Below are 23,269 nucleotides of genomic sequence, written 5' to 3' on the forward strand. Positions count from 1 at the left end.
TACACAAGATTCTCAACACTGGCATTGATCTCTAGTTACACAACTTTGCAACTGATATTCTTTTTTAGACTGGATGCGGCCGATCTGGTAAATTTGGGTACGACGAATGCAGCCAGGCGTTTTGTGGTCGCCCAGACCCAAGTGCTTTTCGGCGCCTTTAACCCAACGGACACTTGCTCCATTGACCAGGCTGATAGCATCACTTTTATGGCGTCCGAATGTTTCCCAAGCATTACTGTAAGTTAAGGGTATTTCACCTTTGAAAACCAGGGAGTTGGCTATATGGAATGCGAAACATCATGGAAATTTAGTCGACTCGCGCTTTGTTAAAAAACTCGGAAAATTAGACATGCCTTTTGTATTTCTAATAGCTTAAATGTTTGCTTTCGTCTTATGTCTAAATCAGGGCCTACTTTCTATATTTTAAAGCCAAGACCAATATCTGAAATGCTAAATCTAACTTAAAAAATGTCAATCTGTGTATGCGTTCAATATTTAAATCTCTGGAGTGAAAAACCAAGCAGCAATGCGACAATTACCACTTGCATTCATTCGCAGAGAGGAGCTAACTTTGCCTTTACTTGGACGCTCTGGAAGGTTGTGGCCGACACAGACTTTCCAGAATCGATTGCGCGATACATCGATTCTTCGCTAGCCTTCACGTGCAATTTTCCTCTTGAGACAGAGATTAGCGTTTCTATCCAACCCACTATCCGGTATGTGTAATGGAAGTAAAACAAACCTTTTCTGGATGCGTTGGTTTTTGTACATTTTTCGAATGATTTTTTTGCACTTTAATGGAATTTTTTAACGCCTGTTGAGTTTGATTTCCTTAAAATGCAAACGTCGTTGTTTTTGCAACGTGGACTAAATTAACCTAAAAAAATGTCGCAGTTGTCATAGATAAAATCTTAATACACATACGTCTGGCAGGATTTTGGTTTTACAAAATATAGTAAGATGTAATTTTTTTCACAGATCTACAGCCTTTGTTACGCAAGCCAGTGGAACTTTCACAATTACTGGCGGACTTTGCAACGACGACTTTACAATTCCGTTGGGTACAAATTTGATAACTGTCCCTGATTACGTGAACATTCAGATCACGTTGGAAGGTGTTGGACCGTCTCTGCGTATTCGAGTGAGTTCATGTTTCAAATCATCTGGTAAAGAAACAGGATACCTTTTTAAGAGAAACGTTTTTGTTTTTAAATAAGATACATTGCGTAGGTAGCATTTTTATATGTTCGGTGGTACTCTTATGATAAGAATTTACGTCTACGTGTTATTGAGCGGCACCAATAACTTCCCTATGGTTGTACTTTGATTAAATCCTTATTTGGCTGTAGATAAAAAGATCTGCAGGAGTAACAATTAAAAAGATTGCTAGCCAGATGAATTTCACAGCTGGGTTTACGTCTGCGTTCTAGCGCGTTACATGATTGTTGTATTTCGTTTCAGGGAAAGAACTGTTGGGTTGACAAGTCAGTCGAACTAAATACGACCTCCACGCCACGTTACAACATTATCACAAACTAGTAGGTTTATATTAGTTTAATTTTTATCCAATAATGAAAGGCAGAAGCTATACAAGGTGGTTCTATATTTTACAGATAATGCTAACCAAAAGTTGCAAACTATTTTCCAACTTTGTTTCTTACGGCGATGTAAGCGACTGATTTTTTTTATGTTTTTCTTGATGTGTTAATTGTTCAGCACCTTTATTTGGAAAATATAGTCATGTGGCAATTTATCTATACTGCTAAGTATCGTACTAATTGTACAGCATCATAAGAACTTCAAAATCATCTCCTTCAATTTTTTTCAAACTATTAAATATAGGCTTTTTTGTTTCGCAGAAAAACTTTTTTCTTCAGTTTGTTGGTGTAACCATAACTGTATACTTTTCATGACACACTATAACAGATGTCATAGTACTAATTCGTAAGTAAAAACAGCGCTGGTGAACATTCTTTTAAGCGATCTTATTTAAATTTAGTTAATTTTTAATAATTTAAATTTTACTACATTTTGTGACCCTTGTGTTTAATAGAATTGTATTAAATGGAGTCAACATACATACGAAACAATTATAAAGACGTAAAACGGTATGAAGCCAGCGACACAAAAGGGGCTCAAACGTTTAGTTTGAATATTTCTTGGTTCTATTAGCAAATAAAACCTATTACAACCTGCCGAAACCTTTCGGAGTTTAGTTTTAGCCCCTGGGTAAAAACGGTTGCCGAATGCGGACCCCTGATTTATAACAAGAAACGTGCTAACAACTTTAACAAAAGTATCCAGAAAAATATAATGCTTAACACGTTATAATACAGTGATCAATAGTTTGTTTTGGCTACCAATTCAAAATGCTAATACAAAAATCTAACGATTTTCCACATATTACAGAAAATAATGAGAGTAACAAAACAGTCTTTTCGACCAAGTCGATTAGATAAAGTTATGGCGTCGTTTAGGTAACAGTAACGTCATTCTATATATAATTTTCAGGTTTGTCAGATAACAGGTTGCACCAAAACAATGCATTCCATATCGGGTGCCAATTTGATTTAAAATCAGATGGGAATGTATCACATGTTGCAAACCGTGTTTGAAATTCTTTCGACTTAAATCACGAGTTTTTAGGGCTTAGGCTAACCCTTCGTTGATTTGCATTAAGCTGTGAAAGTACTCCACTCACGGGCGAGACCATCAATGTCGAGCGACAAGTAGTCAAGAACGAAGTCGACGAAGAGTTTCAGATTCGATTCAACACGTTCGTTTTCGCAGACGACCTTCATCCGACTACTCAATATTATGTGCATTGTCAGGTGGAGGTCTGCGACAACGACGGGGGTGATTGCCTAGCAGTAAGTGAAAAAGCTTTGTCACGAATTTACCTAATATTGCTCGAGGTTGGATTTTTATGTGTATGGCATATGGTATATAGATTTTTGTTACCAACTTTTCTACATGTGTTAAAAGTATACACATGTCATTGTTTGTTGGTAATTCCTAGTGTTTCTGTTCAAGCTCTACCATTCATTTATTTAGTGCAGAGGTACTATTCTCACCTTACTAAATGTACTTTAGTTGTTGTAACAAAGCAAACAATATTTATTTTTAGAGGCGTGCTGCCCAACGTTTTCTTCTGTAAACAATTGTCGCCTTTGACCCTATAAATACCGCCATTGCAATACACTTCCAATAAGACAGTCTATGTAACGATCGCTTGTTACTATTTTGTCATATTAGACCGGTGGCTGCAAAAAGAGGAAGAGGCGAAGTGTTGTGTCGGAATTACCTACGGAAGCTGAAGTTCACCACGTTACAGTTGGACCCATCCAATTTATACCTGTTGATCACTGCGATAACGTAAGGAAATAATGAGTTCTTGCAATTTACCTAACATTTTTTTCTTGCAAGTTACCTGAAACCTCATTTCCACCAAACTCCGTTTCCCAATGCCTTTTCCGAGTCGGAATATCGGACCCACCAGTCGCTACAAGTTGTTGTTGTTGTTTTTATCTCGCGTCTGTAGAATGTAATGCACCAAAATCCTATGTTTTGGTGAAAAAGATAGCTTTATATAATAATAACGATTTTTTAATGGTCCTTTATCAAATGTGATACTACCAGCTTAATATGCGCTATTTTATTTATTATTAGCTGATTATGTTTTCAACCGCGATATATAGGCCTATGTTTATTTTTAGAAAAACGGTGGATGCGAGGAAGTGTGTGTAATAGATAAAGACGAACTCGGTCAGTGTTACTGCGGCAAAGGAGAGACACTTGCTAGCAATGGAAAAGATTGTATCGGTATGTGCAATATTATGAAATTTCAAGGGTGTAACTGAAACTGCAGTAACCGAAGATTTAAAATAGAAATTAAATATTTGCAACATGTGTAATAGAACAATTTTTATTCGACCCAAATGATAGTTCTTTCTTTATATTGCCAAAAACTTCGATCCTAAAATATAACATGATGCAGACACTTCTGTTTAATTTGCACACGGTGTTTAGGAATTCCAAAGTCGGTCGAATATTTGTGCTTATATATGTGTTGGGCAAAGTTGTACGATGGGTAATCGTCAATTTTTATTAATTGTTACATAGTAATACTCCCTAAAATGCACTGTTTAAACAGCTTTCAAAGATCGTTTGGGCGTAAATTGAAACCATACGTTTCTTTAATACATATAGTGATATAACTTGTAATTAATAATAGACAAATGGTTTCAACGCAAATAGTGCCTTGATTTAGCACGCATATCAAGTCATTTAAAATCCAATTACGGTGTTATAATTCAACTATATTAGGATTTTAGGCATGCAAAATTATGTGTAAATACGACATCTAGTTTTTTATAAGGTTCTATAGAAAATTTGTCTCTTTACGAAAACTAGAAAATTTTGTACTTTCTTTTAAACTTTAATCTATCCATTCTTTCTGTGTAGGCTAATTCAGAGTCGTAATCTCTATAACATGCGGGAAACAAGACATTCATTTTTAGAATTTTGTTTTTTATTCGGTAAACCACGGCAAACAGTTTAGGTAATCGATTTATTTTTTTAGAAAACGAAGTACTACAGGGCGATACAGTGGTAGAGATTGACCCCAGAAGCAACAGCAATATCCTCAACCAGACTAGCAGCATAACTGCGATCTATTACATAGCTGGTATGGCCGCCCTATGTTTTACAATGCTTGTCGTTGCAATTGTTTTGTTTATCAACAGCAACAGGGGATCATATCGATTTAGCACCTAAATTGCTAACTTGTACATGTACTTCTGTTATTATTTTGTTTGGTGGCTAAAATTAACAGAAAAATTTAAATATTCAATTACCATGATTTAGGTCTCTAATAACTTATATAAAATGAACGATATGACCAAGACGTAAAGCACATTTTCCGTTTTAATATACGTATAATTATCAAAATGTACACTGTCTAATTGCGTCATGATTTTTCGTATTTCTGTCTTATTTATTCAAGACCTGTGCTGATGTGACATGTTCGACAAGACAAGTATAACAATTTCGCTTCTCAAAACATTTCCTACACAGAATTTGATTTACGTTCGAACTTCATGAGACATTAGTTAAAAATCTTCTTTCGGTCTGGAACAAAAATAAGTTAATTGGCGATCGCGAAAGGCTTTTGTCTTATTTTTAATATAAAAAACTTTATATTTAAAGTCCGAATCAAGTGTAAGCATTTAGCGGCTAGTTTTAATTCACGAGGCATAGGCTATTTGAAGACTCATTCTAGAATGTCATTTAACTAGACCGAAAGGCAACTAGTATATGTAAAATACAGATAATAACTATTATTTTGTGGTGATAGCATACGAACGAGAAAACGATAGTTATTCTAAAAAATATTTTTTTTGTCAAATTTTCTTAGTAAATCTATCGTTCATTGACGAAATTAAGTTAAGATCGTCCTAACGAATGCGCCCTAAAATTTATTAAAAACTAGAATCTTAGTGCACGCACCATTCTAAATTTCGACGTACAAAAAAATGTTTTAATGAGATCACCATTAGAGAAACCCAATATAATTTGAAATATCTCTAGGCCATGAGCGTTAGAAACGGTACCCCGTCACCCTGGTTTGGAACCATTAAAATCGAACAAATTTCAGTTTTAAGGATTGTAACACAAATGTCGACATCGCGATGGATCATCAAGATCTAATGCTTTATAATGCAGTTGATAGGCATTGTTAACAGAACCGCAAATTTTATTCGATTTGCAATTTGAAACGGAATATCACAATTTGCATCCGCGCAAATCATAATAGCATAGACGACGCTTGTTAAAAACAAACCGTTCTGTTATATTTATATTTACAAGTTTATCACCAAAAGGCTATATTGCAAGCTTGTTTTGCTCTGTCGTAAGAATGTGGACTTTTGTAAATCTAGTCTATAAGCCGTAATTCCTTTTTATTTTAAGGTTAAGTAATTGAGACATTTTTATACAAGGTAAATTATGTTTTGGAGTTTAACCCAGTGTTCGCCCAAGTACAGCAAAACGGTAAAACAAAGCAATCAAAAGAACATGAAATCCAGCCGTTTAAAAGTACGAATTATTTCTCAGCCTTGTCTTTATCGGTCTGTTTTTTCCAAATTACATTTTTAATAAAAATTTCAGAAAAAACAATCTTGTCTCATTTTTCAATACTTTTTAAATTGCTTTGTTGAAAATTCTACGTTTTAAATGTTAACGACCTTGATGTGATGAAATTGTCATTTTGTGGTAAATTTGTTTCTCTATATAGATCAGTGGTTCTAAACCGCCGCTCCGAAAGCCGCATGTGGCGCTTTACCACCTTTTTAGCGGCTTCTGTTAGGATTCCCAAAAATATCATTGCCTTTTAAAAATATTTAATATTCAATTTACACTTTAATCCTTAAAAAATTCAGATACCATGTTTTACTTTAGAACAGTCCATGAGTCTATTACCCTGATTCCAAAATCAGTACAGCACATTTCGGCAATAGTTTGTGATAAGCAAAATGTCGATTTTATCGATTATGATTTCCTTAGTTGTTTTGTTCGAAGTAGTCTAATACTCCGAAGTTTTAGATTGAAATTGTTCTCTAAAAGGCAACTTGCTAACTGAGAGTCTAAACCGATATTTGAGAAACTATCGTGTTGTTTTTTCAATAATGGAAATCTGACAATTTGTCACGGTTATTTCCGTAGCCGTGCTTACGTTGAATTTTTAAATTGTAGTTTGTTTTCAAGTGTCTCTCGAACTTGTCTGGTTTTAGTGCAGTAGGTGCTCACACTTACAGACGGAACAAAAAACACACTTCGGTTTCTATTTTCATCTGACGGTATCACACGAGAACCAAATATGAAATATAAATCGTTATATTTCACTTTTTAAAGGCATAGGCCTACTGAAATGATATACAGTATATCGCAGTAATGTAACTTTAAATAAACCTGAAATTAAATTACCGCTACAATTAAAATTAGGAGTTAGTGGAGCACATTTGTTGCGTACAACAAAACAAGGACTTTGTAATTGGTCTTGATTTTCCTCGATAAAACCTATAACTGAATAGGAACATATCAACGACTGTGACAGAACAACGGACGTATGTTGCGTCGGTAAGCCATGTCACAACTAAACTTTTTGCTTTCGCTTTTGAGCTCGTAACTGTAAAACTGTGTAAGAAATACATTTCAGCCAATTCTGATGTTACTCGAATTGGTGCATACGTCGACATTGAAGCGTGTTTTACATTTGACTTCTAGCCTCGATTAAGAGAATAATTAACTCAGCGTTTCCTTCGCGGATCCCAGGTTGAGAGCCACTGGTCTATAATGTTACAAACTTATCATTGACACGCTTCAAAAATATCAATAAAAGTACTAAGAAGATTATGTGTGATAAAATCGACATTTTACTCTTCATAAATGTTTCGGCAATATCTTATGTTATAATCGGTGTAAGAATTCCAGTGAAGATAAAAACGATTAAACACCAATGAAAAAAATGGACAAAAATAACAAGGTGATGTTATAGACCAGTTAGCACCACTAGGTGTTAAAGAGATATGAGTAATATAGACGAAATCTGTAATGTCAATACTCAAGTTTAATTTTACCATAGGAGTAGGATTGGCAAGCAGGTGTGTACAAACCTCCGATTTAGGCGAAGACTGGTGTTTACATTTCTTCACGTTTGTGGAAAGAGGCAGGCCATACCCCATATATTGTATTTCTTTGGCGCAAACCTTTTTCTGTGCTCAATATATTTTTACTCGTTTTGCGGTTCAATTTATTCCAAAGATGCTATGCAAGCTATGACATATTCTGTAGAGTCAGTTTATAAACCGCACAAAGCCCAATTTATGTTAAATTAGAATATAAATGCCGTCATATCGATCAATATGCAAATCTCCTTTATTTGATCTCCTTATACATTTACGTTTCCTCAAAGTCCCATTTACGTATTTTTTTGCCAATTTAAACCTTATAAACAACTTTTTTGTGCGCTTTGCATTGCAGACTTGTTTCAGTTACATTTGCACACGAGCTTGTTCCAGAATAGAAGGTGTTCCTAATCTTAATTTTTAGTGACACAACGTTATTGCGTAAATTACGTCACACCGGGAACTATTCATACCACCTGGCAAATAAAAATCGTTGATTGATCCACCTTGGCACAGAATATCACGCGATGTCAAAAACAACTTTCCAAAAAAGTTTGCTTTCTTCAGCGAGAAAATAGGATATTTCAGAGTAAATAGAAAGAGAAATATTTCTAAACTAAAATGGAATAAGGTGATTGCCTAAAATGGACAAAATAGCTTATTTGTTAAAATTTATTTTTTGTAAACTGCGTGACCTTTCTGAGGCTGGCTATTTAATCGATTGTTAAAATTTAGCTGGGATTCTAACTATAAGCTTTAGAAACCACTAATTAAGACACATCTTTAAACATGATGTGTGGATATTGTTTTGTTTCTTTTTGTTTTATGCAAACAGTAAAAAACTCACATTATTTAAAAATAAAATTTACTATTACTTAACCTTTTCAGTGACAACATATCAGTGTGTCTATATAAAAAAGTGTCCAGCTAAAACATTGTATACCATTTTTTCCAAAACAAAACATTTTCATAGCGCATATCATAACTGTTGCCTAAGACTAAAATAAAGTAACAAAATACGCGCTAGCCTCGCAGTTAGATTTTTTTTGATAAACTTTCTTTTCCCTTGATAAATGCAAATGTGTTGCCTCTAGTTGTAACTAACTTCATGAATTATATTGCGAAATGTTTTGTGACGTAAACTCTTTTAATCATTTCATTGCACACGAGAATTGTTTAAATACACCAAAGCATTGGAAACGGGAGAATTTCCAGCCGTTGTAGTTTGAGAGATGGCTCGTATGTTTTATTTTTGAGCGGTGGTCATATTTTACACAAGAATCAAAGTGACATATTGCACGCGCCTTAAGATTTCTGCTGCTTCTCTTGCAGATCCTTGATTCGTTGATATTCCCTCAGACGCAGCGCGGTAATCTTTATGAATCCCTCTGAATCGTGTGGCTCAAAATCACCAGCGACGTCCATGCTATTCAAAATTGCATTTTTTAAATATGCTTCCACCAAACTAACAAGGGTTTCTGCTTCAAGAAAAACTACAAACGGCCTTAAACCCAGGTGCTAGTTATAACCCTTTAAAACTAGCATTTACAGAAAACCCCTTTACATGCCAAATCCTACCTTTGGCCTTTCATCAGGAACTGTTAATATTTTAATTAACACCGGTAAAGCATTCAAATGCAATAAATTATAATGATTGTCTTAAAATTAATAAATAGTGGTGCCCTGCCTAACTGATACAAACGTTATTCCAAACTTACAAAAGTTGTTGTGAAAAGTAAAGTAGAAATGTTGACTAACAAGGTTTTAGGACATGCATGATTGATGTGCCAGCGTAAAAATAAGTTATAAGAAATCTAAGTTTTTCTGAAGCGCAGCGTACCTGACTAATTCCTGGTTGTAGAGTGAAGTCGCGGATTCCCTGCCAGTTACGTAAACGCACCCCTTGTAAAGACGGAGATGAACAGTTCCCGACACCTTTACTTGGCTTTTAGCAATACATTCTCGAGTGTACTCGCATTCCGGACTGAACCACCGACCTGCAACAGTAGGTGAGTATTTTAGGTTTGCTTTTTATAAACTTAAACGACCTTGGAATGGATTATAAACCATTTTTGTAACGTTTTACAATTTATCTCAATCTTTAAACTCCTACTCTTAACACTTAAGAAAATCTGGTAGCTATAACTAATAAAGTTAAGCAGAATTATCTTAACAAGTCTGGTGTTTAACAGAATTAAAAAAATAGGAATTTATTTTGTCAGCAATTTTAATCAATTCGGATACTTTTGGCAGACTTAGTGATGCTTAAGATGTAATCAATTTGCCTAACTTATTTTTAGGGATAATTAAATTTTCCCAAATTTGCCAAGGAACATATTTACCTTCATAAACTTGAATTCCAAACTGAGTGGAAAGGTGCTCCTTGATTCTCCGGACTTCCTTGTCCATGGTGAGTAGCTCAAGGTCCTCATGAGCGGAAAGAAGTATGGTTCCTCCCGGCGTTTCGTAGCAACCGCGGGATTTCATGCCGATGTAGCGATTTTCGACGATGTCGATTCGCCCGATTCCGTGCTTTCCACTTTATTAAAAGTAATTCTTTGTTAAACAAGTTATTCCGGACGATTTTCCTCTCTTTTATTTTTCTCAACAAACAAATATAGCCCCGCCTATTTTAAAAATGCGTAAATTATACAAGTTATTTTCACTTCAATAAAATGAAATAGGCTTTCGTTTCGGTGTAGCAGTTTTTCTTGCTTGCTAAGTTCAGGCAAATTATTTTTTATATAAATGTTTTGCCCAGTTTCCTTAAATTCGGTGCACGCCTATTCCACGCATAAAAAACGCTGGTTAATCAATAAATAATTCTTTATTTGATTTAACAAATTTTACAAAATTGAATATTAGGAGTATTTTAAATAAACTTTCTCAAAATGAACATTTGATTTCAACCATATCGTCGAAAATTATAAATGATTGATAACTGCCATGAACATGGTCAACTGGGAAACCTAATGCTGTAATAATCAACGGTCGACATTGTAAGTATCTAAATAACCCGTGGTTTATTTGATTTATGGATTACTTGCCCGACCTCGATTGTACATATTTGCATTGCGCCATTTGGTGTTGATTTTACGACACCAAACCTTAAGCACAAATAAACCGCCAAACAATGTCTTGGCTTTGTTGCTAACAAAACTTTTACCTGTAGGCTTTGCTTAAGGTCGGGCGCACTCAGGCACCAAGGGCGAATGGCGGTCAAATGGCGGTCAAATGGCGGCTGGCAAATATTGGTGGTGGTGACTTCGCAGATCGTATGGTCACGTATGCACCTCGTATCAATTGGTATACTTCACCGGCCGCCACAAAAACTAATACTGTCGTTATAAAATGTGATTACGAAAGCCTAAGTCGCCCACAGCCACTTAAAATTAAACCAACAAAACCTCATTAAACACTTAGAACCATGTAATAAAACATTTCCGTGCCGAAAGACTGGCTCTAACCACCACCATGTTTGAGTTTCGGCATTAATGGCAATTGTACCTTGCGATATCGATACTTATATCGGCAAGATTTGCTACCTTAAAATAACTCTATTCGTTTATAACAACAATTCCACATGGGCCAAATATCTCTATGCCGCAAAAAAACTTCCGTCGCTAGAACATGTAATAAACCATAAATAATCCTTGTGGTAAACACATTTCTAAAGGAAATAACTGGACCATTTTTTTAGATTTATTTAATACACTTCATGGCAACTTACGCGATTTTGTTAAGGTATAGGAACAGCTCCAGCGCCCCCGTGTGTTGAGATCCATCGTCCTTGTTGGTGACCTTGACCGGTACACCACTCTCAAACTCGATGGTGATTTTTTCGGATTTGTCCGGGGCCTTTTCCGGGTCGGTTGTCATCTCAAACATATTGCTGCGATACTCGGTGTTTGGATCTTCCAACATTCCTGATTCGTAACTAAAAATAATTTTGGGGTTATTATTGAAAAGGTAGGCATCATAGAAACACGTGCTTATTGATTAAAACACTGCGCCGATGTCACGGATTAAAAGGTGAAAAGTATAGGGTTTGTTTTGTTTATAAAAAAGAGCTTATTTAGCTTTTTACTTCGTTGTGGGCTAGGTTGTTACCTTACTATTTAGCCTACAGAGGTTTGCTAAAATCTGTTGCCTCAAGCGCCGGTTCAAAATCTTACTTGAAAGGTGTGTTTATCTAAATTGTTATCGCGTTTGTTTGAGTTTATGGTTAATCGACGTTTTGCTTTTATTGAAGGCCCGTTGATAATCATTGTGATCTGTTTGTTAGTTTAGGATTTTGTCTAGAAAAAGTCTTGATTTTAATCTATTGTTTGCTATTTTTGTAGATGGGACCTCACAATAACAAACAATAACCATAATAATATATAACACATTAGTTTGTATTCTAATGCCTCTTTGCACTATTTGTGCGCAGTAGGACTAAAACTGATTATAATTATAATTTGTAATACAAATCACGCTTATACAAGGGTTGGAACTTGGAAGCCTTTTTAGAGAAGAGAGCCATAAAAGCTGCATATATTTTGTTTTATTTTCGTGAAAGCTTTATAATATTTTGATTTTTTTTCCTGTTTTTTCTGTTTATATTAAAAATGCTGATCATATTAGACGCAAAAAGTTCATTTGCTAAGTTGAACTTTCTGCCGGTTATTACAGAGGGCCATGGTACGTACCTGGTAAAAGCAATTTCTCCAAACGGCCCAGAAAAACCAACAAACAAATGAAAAAAATGCTACTATACGTTGTTTTAATATGAAAAAAATACAGTTTAGAATGGGGCCATGGCCGCGTGCAGTTTTATTTGCAGCAATCATGCTCAGAAAGGACAGCTTAGATTTTTCCATTATCAAAAGATCCATATATGACTCGCAAGCCATTAGTTGCTAACCACTGTGCTAGACCTACATATTTGGTAATAGGGAATCCGTGTATTAAACTCTGAAGAAATTATTATGATTAAGGAGAACGCGAGTTTAATAAATCATGTCACGGAAACGTGTTTCAAAGATTGGTCGGCATATAGGAGAGGTCTCTTGTCGATCATTCGCACAATCGATCCAATGTGTATTTAAGCGGGCGCCAATGTTTGCTTTGTTTTTTCAATTGGCACGCATGGCGCTGTCATTTCGAATAGATACAGCATAAATATATTAATATGTGGTCTCTATGAGTATGTGGACTCCAAATCCTTTCATGAACGGTTTTATGTTAAAACGTTACATATTGTTCAACATATGAGACGCAATATTAACATACTGGACGACAAATTGCTTTACGCCTTGGTTTTAATTACTTCTCGCGACCATAATATCAAACGAACTTAACAACATTTTCTATTCTATAGTGTCATCTATTGTCACGTAATTGAACAAAGTCAATTGTGTGCAATGAACTGGAATCCAAACTGCAAAACGAGCATTTAATCTGTGGTGACCTACCTAATGTGCATTAGGTTGTCGTCCATGCTCCACGGGTCAGACTTGGTGGCTTTAATAGGAATGCCGTTTTCTCGGGCGAACTGCATTAGATCCAGCCTGCCCTGAAAGCGCTTGAGAAAGTCGGCATCCCGCCACGGCGCGATCATCTTAACTCCAGGGTAGAGCGAGTAGCAAGCGAGTTCGAATCGAACTTGGTCGTTTCCCTAAGTTGAGAAAATGGGTTATCGTATTATTTAAGGATCAGAGTTTGTTCGAAAAAAAGGACACCAAACATGCTAGAAAAATAATCATACCACACAAAAACTCTTTAAGGATCAGGGTTTTTGTGGGGCATCCCTTCAGGGTTTTTGTGGGGCATCCTTGCTACCAAATTCGATTTAATCTTAACGTTGTCGTCTGACTTTCTAAGGTATACCAAAGCATGGTTCAGATATATTGTACTGTATAAGACATATTAAGTGCATTCATCATATGTCGCTTTAAATATATATTTTTAATAATACAATATTGTGCCGTTGTCTACCGGTTCAAGTAAGTATACAGTCGATAATCAGAACTTTTGCAGTGCAAAATTCACTCAATAATTATAGCGCAAAAAAGCTTTTTTGTAAGGCGCAGCCAATCTTAATTCCAAAGCCACGTGCCTTGCCCGTTGCTCCGTGAGAGATGTGAGTGGCGTTCTCTTCCTTGGCGCGGCCGACCAGCTTTCTGGCGATGCAGGGTCGGGCCAGGGCCGTACCAAGTGGGTATCGCCCCTCGTACCTGGCGTTAGCCTGTAGTCCAGGCCATATAAATTCCTCGACAAATTCCGCCCTACAGTCGTCGATGTACACCTAAAAACACAAAACTTCCGGTTCGTTTAAACCTTAAAGGAAAGGATCCTTATTTTTAAGTAAACATTATTTAATTAGTTTGGCGAGTAGTGGAGATTTAAAAACTTTTATTTCAACAAATATATTTTCAATGAGAAAAACCTTATTTTTCATTTTTGACATTGTGTGTCATTCATTTTTGCTGTTGCTTCTCGTACGCACAAATACTGACAATTCGCATTTGGCAAGACTATTGGCTATGGCGACTACGGCCACATTCCGGCATCAACATAAAATTTATTAGACTTACAATGGAAGCTTAACAACATAATGTTTTTCACTTCGACCGCTAAATATATCAACACAAAAGACAATATTTTTACACATTACGATTTTTATTGTAAAGCAATTTTTTTTCAATATTGTTATCGTACCTTGAACCAATGCTCTGTTCATAATGTTTGTATCGAAATTGGTTATAGTTTTAATAAGGAAACCAACCTTTGCTGCTCCTAACTTAGTCGCCTTTTCACGGGCCGCCTCGAAGTCTTCGACTTGTCCAACATTTGCCTAAAAAACACAAAATAAACATAAGACACCGAAAGGCAAAAAATGACAGTAGCTATAAGTAGGGTTTTGTTTGAGAACCGGTAAACCACGAATTATAAAATTAGACATGGGATAAAACCAACGCAACGTATTGCGGTCTAAACTTACCAGAAATGCAATGACCTTGTAACCCTTCTGTTTAAGCCAGACAAGAATGCAAGACGTATCCAAGCCTCCGCTGTAAGCTAGCACAACAGTTGGTTGACTCATTTTAATTTGCTGTAAAATACCTTAAATCAAGCTGCGAAAATAGGGTTCGCGTTAGAACTGAGGATAACTGCGCCGGGTCGTCTCGCGTAAGTGATTGTACGTACTGGAGGGCAAATACGTTGTTGCTTTTTAAACAAAGTTGTGCTAGATGTCTGGCAAACTGCTGCCGGCACGTCGTTTCCATTATCGTGTTTCGACATATTTCAAAATACGTGAAGTCGTAAACCTACTGCAGGGAACTTAACACGATATTTAATGGGAGACTACACTGCGAATGGATGGCAATTAAACTATTATTTAATAGGAGTTCTTCCTTCTCATGAATGATATGCGCTTTCCGCATTACAGCTGTTACAAGCTTGCTTTTTTAACACAACTGAAGCGACTGGCGACTGGGCTGTGTGTGCTTTTGCAACGTTATTTATTCTGTCGCCATACATAGGGTGAAAAAAGCAGTGCTATAGAAAGTGCAATAAGTTCTCAATTTCCTCGCAAGCTTAGATTGGCCTTTATGTTCAACTTGGAACTTTTTAACTTGGAAATCTTAACTTAAATACTATACGATATGTATTTTGGAATCAATGTCGGCTTGGATGCGTTATGAGAACCAATTTTAAACTTTTGAATCCACAGTCGAATGCCGCACTTTTTCAACTAATTGAAGAAAGGTGAACAAGCTAACGGACCTTTTCTGGCGAAGAATGTAAACGAGACTGTTTCGTGTACTACTATATACTGCCTCAGGCGAAACAATCAGCATTTTTATTTTAGCTAACCAAACAACTATAGGCCTTTTTAAAACCATACCGCAACATTTAAAATAAGTTTTTTTTAACACGAAAGTGTAACCTGATAAAAAACACTCTCGCTTTTTGGTAAATCTAATGCAGGGGTTTCACACACGCGGCCCATGAGAACACTTTGTGCGGCCCGCGGCCAACATGAGTACAACCTATTAGTTTTTTTTAATACCCTATACAAAGATAAATTTAAAAAGGTGTTTTATTTACTGCGGTTTCTTGCTTATTGACCTATTAAAATTTCTAGTCATCTAGTTCAAGGTGGTCGACAGGCCTGCGAGCCACACGTGGCCAGCAACATCATTATCTGTGAACAATGTTCCTAGAATAAATATATATTAAAACCGAAAACGTAGTAAAGAGATAGTTAAACTATTTTTGTTATTTTAATTTTTTAATTTGTAATTACAACTTGATTCAATATTATAACCAAAGCTTTTTGAATTATTACACAACTTAATTACTAAGTGACGTTATTTTCGTGTACCAGTTTGGTCTTTGAAACTATTACCCCGTCAACTCTGTCTATTCGGTGAACAGCTTGCCGGCTGGATCGCTCATGTTTCATTTTAACTTCCCGCCGCGTGTTTGAAATTAGTTCGTCGAATGGCCGATTTCGTAAGTCGTTTTGTGCGTCATGTTTCCAAACGAATTAGTAATTACTAACATCAGGCTGATAAATATCTTAAATCGTTAAATCAGCAGTCTCACTGTTCATTTCTGGAGTCAGATCGCGTACGTTACGGAGGTAATTAATTGTACGTATATCGTGAGTACCTGCTGTAAGTACTGTTTTTCGTTTGTTCGTTTGCAATAAATATTCTTTTATTGTGGCTCTCACCCACATTCGCAAAAAGCAATCATTTATATTTTTATTAGTAATATTTCGTAGGGTAGTTAAAGAAGTTACATTGTGGATATGTTAATACAAAGAGAGACCCTCCGTTGGAATGGTCAATATTATACTCACTTATAGATACCGTACCAATGGTGCAAGCTTTGAAGAAGCTATTTGCAGTCGCTTCGGCTGCAAGTTTGCACACAACCCAGCTCGTATATTCTACGGCTTAGTTCAGAATTTGTCTTTGAAAACTATGAAAGCAGCAGTCAATACCACAGTTTTCAAACTGCATTGAACACTGTGGGTATAGCAGCTCCGTTTGCCAAGTAGCACGTTTTTTAGGCCAAACCAAACGTGCAATACGTTTCCGCTTCACAACAATGGACAAAAATGCCACTTCTCAACTTGGTGAAAATAAATAAAAGTTAATTGCGTTTGCAATAGAGGTAAGTATTCCAGCGAAACTGCCCTTGAAACATATACAGTAATTGCAAATTTTAAGTTTATAATGGACAAGGACAATATCGCCGTCTTGTTTTTCTATCAAAGTGTTATATTGAGCAACGTTTTGTGCTTTCTCAATGCCTATTTAAGTGTTATTTCACTGTATATGATAAAACACTTATATTTTATTACGTACTATACCACTCTTAAAAGGAAATTCCTCGTTTTTCGCACACTTGTTCGCTGATTTGCTTTATGTTCTCCGTGGTCTCTTTTTTGTTGAAGTGTAAGTGGCTTGTATCGTTATATACCGAAAAAATTATCACATAGGGTCTAGTTCAGCCATAAGCCCGAAATTAGAACAACATCAACGTCGCAAAAAAATAAGTGCGAAATAAAATCAAAGTAGGACTAAAACATTATTGTCTAAATAACGTATAAATCCAATTAAGACCTAAACCAGTCGGAATGAGACCTAAATGGTCAGAAAATGGCCATAACATGTTACCTAACCCCAAACTCAACCACTAACATCATCACTAACTGATATAAAAATTTGAACCCTAACCCAATTTCTAACCCTACCCATTGCCCGTTGCTAACTCCAAAGAAGGGAAAACAATCCGGTACGAAAACAGCGGCGCCCCAGCACGTAGTTCAACTATTAGGGCGCCAAACGTCAACAACAAAACCGGTTCTAGACAGGTGTCCCCTAATCGTCCTCTCTATAGTTTTAGGTGCTATTATGTGCATTTGGAACTTATTCTACAGAATATAGGACTTATTCCGGCAGGCAGAGGTTTTGTTCAGACGACTTTTGGTCTTGTTTCGTCGTGTTATCACTGCATATATGGCATTGTTATCTTATTGGTCTTAATGCTTCAGTATTATAGATTATTCTGATTTACATATGGTTGCTTTGTTGGTCTTATTGGTTGTCCACAGTTAAGTTCGAACTCGTCCCATTTAGTTTTGTTATAAGCTATTTGTTATCATTGCATCAGCTTTTACACAAGAAAAGGCAGCTGATCGCCTTTGAAACGATGTTCTGCTACCATTATAATTTTGTCTGGGGAAACTGCCCCGATGTAATTAGCACTTATCCGTGTCCTTCTTGAAACACTCGCCAAAAGGGAATCCGATTGTTTCACAACAATTATCTGTTGCTGTGCCAAGCATTCGGTACTCGTCTTTAAAACCTCATTGAAGCCACTCGACAAAAGAACAAAGATTTTTACCAGTCCCTTAGGAAGTAAATTTATTCTTAAAGTTGGGACATGCTTGTGTTGCATGGCTACGTACAAGTAGAACGTACATTTCGTTTAAAAAGTACTTGGTTTAGCCTTATCAGTGATGAAAGTAATTGATTTAGTGTCATCAGTAATGTATGCAGAAAATAATGTTTAACTTTTCAAAAACAGGCATATCGAATAAATTGTGATCACAGCATTTGGATGTAGTTGTTTTAACCTAATAACATAAAACAGGTAATTTAAATCGTGTGTAAAAGTCACAGATGTTGAGAAAAATGTAAAAAAGGGCTATCAAAAATTTTTAAAAGGCTATCAACGGAGAGTGTTTTTTTTTTATTTGATTAACGATAGTGACCTTGAGGTTTAACGCCCACTCTGTAATTTATCTAAGTTTTATTTTTGTCTTCAGTTATAATTTTATGTATAGGCCTTTGTGCTGAATGCTAATGCATCTCTAAAGAATAGGATTTTTTATTAAACGTTCAAGTTAAACAGTTTTGGCCACCAGTATGTCACAGAATGACACGTCCTTGAATAGCCGATATTCTATTTTACTGTTATGCCTTGACAAATATACATCGAATATCTTTGAATAAATGAAATAAACATGTTTATTAACCACTATAGTCCAATAGTGTGAAAGTGCTGCTTAACGTACATGCTAATACACGACGTGACAGTCGATGTGTGCAAGTCATACCAGACCATTTGATTTACGTTTTTAACGACATCAAACGTTTGGCCCTTATGAAAATTTAACAATAAAATTAGTTTACCAAGCAAAAATAAAAGTTATGAAATGAATTTGGTACGTACGTCGTCAATCGTTCTTTAAAAGAACATGTTTTTTAATAGTTTGGAGTTCCATGCACTTTTAATGTGTAAAACTTTTATTTATCGAAGCAGACGTTCAATTAAAACTTGCTGATCTGCCAAGTATTAGTGCAATGGGCAACGCGTGTGGTTCAACTCCATCCAGTAACAACCAAGTCAGTTGTAGGAAACTTTCGAAAGATCAGACAGCAAGGAAAGCGCAAAGCAGAACGGGCAAAAATGTGAATACCGGAAAAGCGGAAATTACATCGCGCAGGAATACGCTCGGGGAGAAAACAAAACTAAGATCAAGAAGAAACACGGTCGCTTCAAAAATACGACCAATACAAGTGAAAAAAGAAGAAAATCAGGAGCAAAAAGGACAGATTGCGGATTGCAAGGTACTATCAAATGCAATTCCGAAAATCCCAATTAGGAACGATGAAATCGTTTATTCTGAAAGCCGCAAACTGCCAAAGCAGCCGCCTAAAGTTCAAAAGAGGCTGCAGAATAGGAGAAAAAATAACAAGCAACAGGCGTTAAAGGCACCTCTGCAGGCATCCTCCTCTTCACAGTCTGAAGGTTGTTTTACGGGAAAGGTAGGAGTGAAATTGAGGAAAAAGGTTGAAGATGATTCCCAAGTGTCTAGACACGGTTGTTTCGCACATTGGCAAAGCGAGGAAAAGAGGTAAAAATGAATCAGTATAACACTATAATTCATCATTTAGTTTTCGCAACTTACCTGTTGTAAAGAATACTTCCTCGCTGTTTAATGTCAAACTTATTTTTATTCAAAGTAATAAAGTTACTCTAATTAGGCTATGTAATATTAAAACTATTGTTGGTGGGGTAAGGGCTAATCTAAAGGTTTATATTTTAAACCCTATTAGATACTTTAAACGACAAATACTAAAACCGTGGCATGTGGCTTTTTTGTGACAGATGTTATCGCTATAGAATATGCATAGTAATTATGCAGCTAAACAGCTTCTATCCTATTTGCACAATAATATAAAGCTAATACACATTACATTACGTTACGTTTTGTAGAACGAAAGGGATAACTTTGACGTGATGCATTAGCCATTTATACACACAGTTTTAGCATTTATTATTGATAGCCTTTCGCATACTAAGGGGGTTGAGACCTCCAAAGGGGTCGCAAGAGGTTGTTTAGGAGGTCGCTGTGTACTATTTGTAAAAGAAAAACTTGACAAAAAATTGAGCTATAAATTTAGTAGGAAATTGGTAAGAATGAGCAAAACAATCGACAGTTTAACAACCGACAGGTGCTAGAACAACCGACAGTGCTAAAACTTTGGTAAAGTTAAACCGTTACTTTAGTAATTGTGGTGTGACAGGGTAAGTCTTGACATTATGGCCAAATTTTAATACACTTTTTTAAAATGTGATCATTATGCCAAATTATACATTATCGAAATACGGTTTTGCGTAATTCACCTGAATTGTAGGGTCGCCTATATTTATTAGAAACTTGGAAAGGGTGTCGCTACATATACAAAGGTTATACATCACTGGTTTACGCAGCGCATTGACAACTCAATTTATATTGCTCCACAGTGTCCAGTAAAACTATACAGTTTCTAATTGTTTTCCTTGTGCTTTTTGACTAAATTTTTGCGGGTTCTCACCGCAAATGCCACAGGCTCCAATTGGAATACAAAAAGACGGAAGACAAGATCCGGAGTTCGCTGCGAGAAGAGCAACGCGCAAAAGCGGAAACCGAAACGTGGAGGGCGCGGTTGGAACGCTTGTCAAAGGAACATCGAAACGGACTTTTTCACCAATCGTACGCGATGAGACGAAAGTTGCGAAGAGCCGAAAACCTTCTTTCCTTCTACGAGGGAAGAGCGAAGAAAATTCACACCACCAACAGCAAGCTGAGAGGTTCTTTTTGACCAATATCAAAAAGTCTGCGTAAAAGTTGTAACAATTACACTCATGCATATCCTCTAACACAGTATTTAACCAATTTAAAAAATCTTCAATATTTATAGTTTTAATGATTGCATTAGGCTATAAAGTACTTAGCTAACTGGAAAAAGGATTTGTTTATTTTAGGGATAAGGGTTTTGTAAAAAAATAAATTATATTTAAAATAGTTAATTTAACCTTGAATAGTGCAGGGAAAGTTGGCTAAAATTTACTTGGCTGAACCGAACCTGTAACCTGACAATCAAAATTCTTAAAAGTAATCGCCAATGCAACGGGATGCTTTCGTAAAAACTGTCATTTGACGTAAAGTAAAACTAAATGTCTGATGTAGTAAGACTTCGTGACCTTGTTTCGAAAACATTAGAAGAAATGGAATGTCCGTTCAAATCGCATCGAAGCCGATACCGATGCCAAATGGTAGTATCGGTACTCGTCCGATACTAGGGTGGTATCGTTGCCGATCCGATGCCAAATTGATGTACGACTTTTAGACTTATTTTGTGATCCAAAACAGAAATCGATATATACCTTAAAAGGTATTAACAAATTATCAAACAAACTTAGGCTAGTCAGAGAGGGTAACTATTTTTTTACGTGAAAGCAAGTGAGGCCAATAAAACTGGAAATATTCTTTTGGGCGTTTCGACTTTATCTTCTTCTGTGTTTGTTCAAACATACTATATTAGTAATAGAGTCATTTTGTATAAGATTGCGTTACTTCTTGACGAAAATAACGGGTATTGGCACCAAAAACAATGCCGAGTTCGGACATAACTATAGCAGTTGCTATTTGTCGAATATTGGGATAGTATCTGTCCCGACCCGATTCCAATTAATTTGTGCATTTTAATCATTGTTGACAAAACTCAGCTTTTTTCTTTTTGTAATTTAATCAGAAAACAATTTAAAGCTGACGCTAAGGCAAATTTTGATATATCAACATAGAAAAATTGCTGTTGCAAGTTTTAACTTTACCAATATTGCTTATTTTAATCGTATTAATGACCTAATTTAGTGTCGCATATGACGGCGGTAGCTTTGTAAAAAATGTGTGCTATCGGAACAAATGGTAGATTTAAGAATATCCATAGTGCTAATATAAGACATTCAGGCCAATCGGATAGCAAAACATACATGGATTAACGCTTTTGACAAAACTTGCTTAGGTCTTATTGACACAATGCAACGTGACGCAAACAAGTTAAAAGACGAAGGCGAAAAGCGGCGAATCAGTTCGCAAAAGAAGTTAGACCAAAAGGTCGGCCACCTGGTCACCGAACTGAACAAACTGAAGTGCAAGATAGGCGTTACGTCGAACATCGTCTTACCGAATAGTAGGCTTGCATATTGCCCACTTCACAAACAGCAGCATCTGCAAGGAAATGGGACGTCCCGAGCGATAGTCGCTACGACCTATTCTCGGCATTGCAACAACGCGCAGCTCTACCATACCGCGCACGCGAGACCAGCACTGAAACTTCCCTCGCCAGCCTTCAGTCCTCACCAAGTGTTGGCAATTTCCCCGCCTTCCTATTCAAATGAACCAATCACGGCGGGCGATTGTTCGCCGCCACCAACCAGCGCATGGCAACAGCTGGCGGTGCATATCTCGACCGAGCAGCCAACCTTTCCCAGTCCCAGCGTTGCGTCGTCGGCCAAAAGTGACGTCGAACTGCTCCGGTGCTTGGTGACGTCATCGCCGGAGAGCAGTTCGCCGTCCAAGCTGATTAATATCTCGAGCAGTGACGACACATCTTGCCACGGTCGAATCGCCAACCTTTCCGACAGAGTTGACGCAAAGAGCAGCGCTGCAACGAATATTTCGGGGACACCACCAAACAGCCGAATCTCATTTCAACAAGGGACGCAGTAAGCAAATTTAGCAATTAAAAACAGCGTCAAAACAGTCATATAGTTGTTAAATAGATGGTGTTCTTGTGAAAATGATCGTTAACAATCATTTAAAAATATCATAGTTGGACTCTAAAGAAGACCTTTAGGCCTACCTGTCCTACGTGTATCGCTTATTTTCGCCAAAATAATAGAATTAAAATCATAAACATATATTTCCTATCACCAGGATTTAGTATATTTCAGATTAACGGCAAGTACGATACGCAACGTAAAATGGTTTCTAAAGTTCCCTTTAGATAACCTACACCTACAAATTTAGGAGTACCGGTTGCTATAGGAACAAGCGGTATAACGGGAAAACTTGGAGGAGATCGATGCACACGACCTGATGTCTACTGGGAGATTGCCAATGAGTTTATGCCTCACAGCTGTTTGTTGTTACCATGTGCTGTGCTGTGCTTCAATTTAGTGTCTTCACTTTCTATTATGTCCTTTGTATTTGTTTCGCGTGTATTCAATCAAAAACCATAGGCAAG

General features: G+C 36.5%; 1 protein-coding gene across 1 annotated transcript; it reads right to left on the reverse strand.

Moving 5' to 3' along the window:
* Positions 1-8,855: 8,855 nt before the first annotated feature.
* Positions 8,856-14,804, reverse strand: LOC146133173 (argininosuccinate synthase-like). The gene is made up of 8 exons (XM_083396802.1): positions 14,671-14,804; positions 14,455-14,523; positions 13,786-13,974; positions 13,142-13,344; positions 11,416-11,622; positions 10,028-10,224; positions 9,526-9,682; positions 8,856-9,111 (listed from the first exon to the last, which is right to left on the reverse strand). Exons 1-8 carry the CDS (start codon positions 14,770-14,772, stop codon positions 8,991-8,993), a joined length of 1,245 nt encoding a protein of 414 aa, XP_083252928.1. The 5' UTR covers positions 14,773-14,804; the 3' UTR covers positions 8,856-8,990.
* Between the last annotated feature and the right edge of the window lie 8,465 nt (positions 14,805-23,269).

This window comes from Ascidiella aspersa, chromosome 9, assembly GCF_963924565.1.
Source record: "Ascidiella aspersa chromosome 9, kaAscAspe10.2, whole genome shotgun sequence".
NCBI classification, from domain to species: Eukaryota; Metazoa; Chordata; class Ascidiacea; order Phlebobranchia; family Ascidiidae; genus Ascidiella; species Ascidiella aspersa.

Excerpts from the sequence above, each read along its gene's own strand:
- LOC146133173 (XM_083396802.1), bottom strand. The coding sequence starts at position 14,772 with ATGAGTCAACCAACTGTTGTGCTAGCTTACAGCGGAGGCTTGGATACG. Across the intron at positions 10,225-11,415 it reads CTATACCTTAACAAAATCGC|TGGAAAGCACGGAATCGGGC; the intron begins GTAAGTTGCCAT and ends CTTTTAATAAAG. Across the intron at positions 9,112-9,525 it reads TACAACCAGGAATTAGTCAG|CATGGACGTCGCTGGTGATT; the intron begins GTACGCTGCGCT and ends AATTTTGAATAG.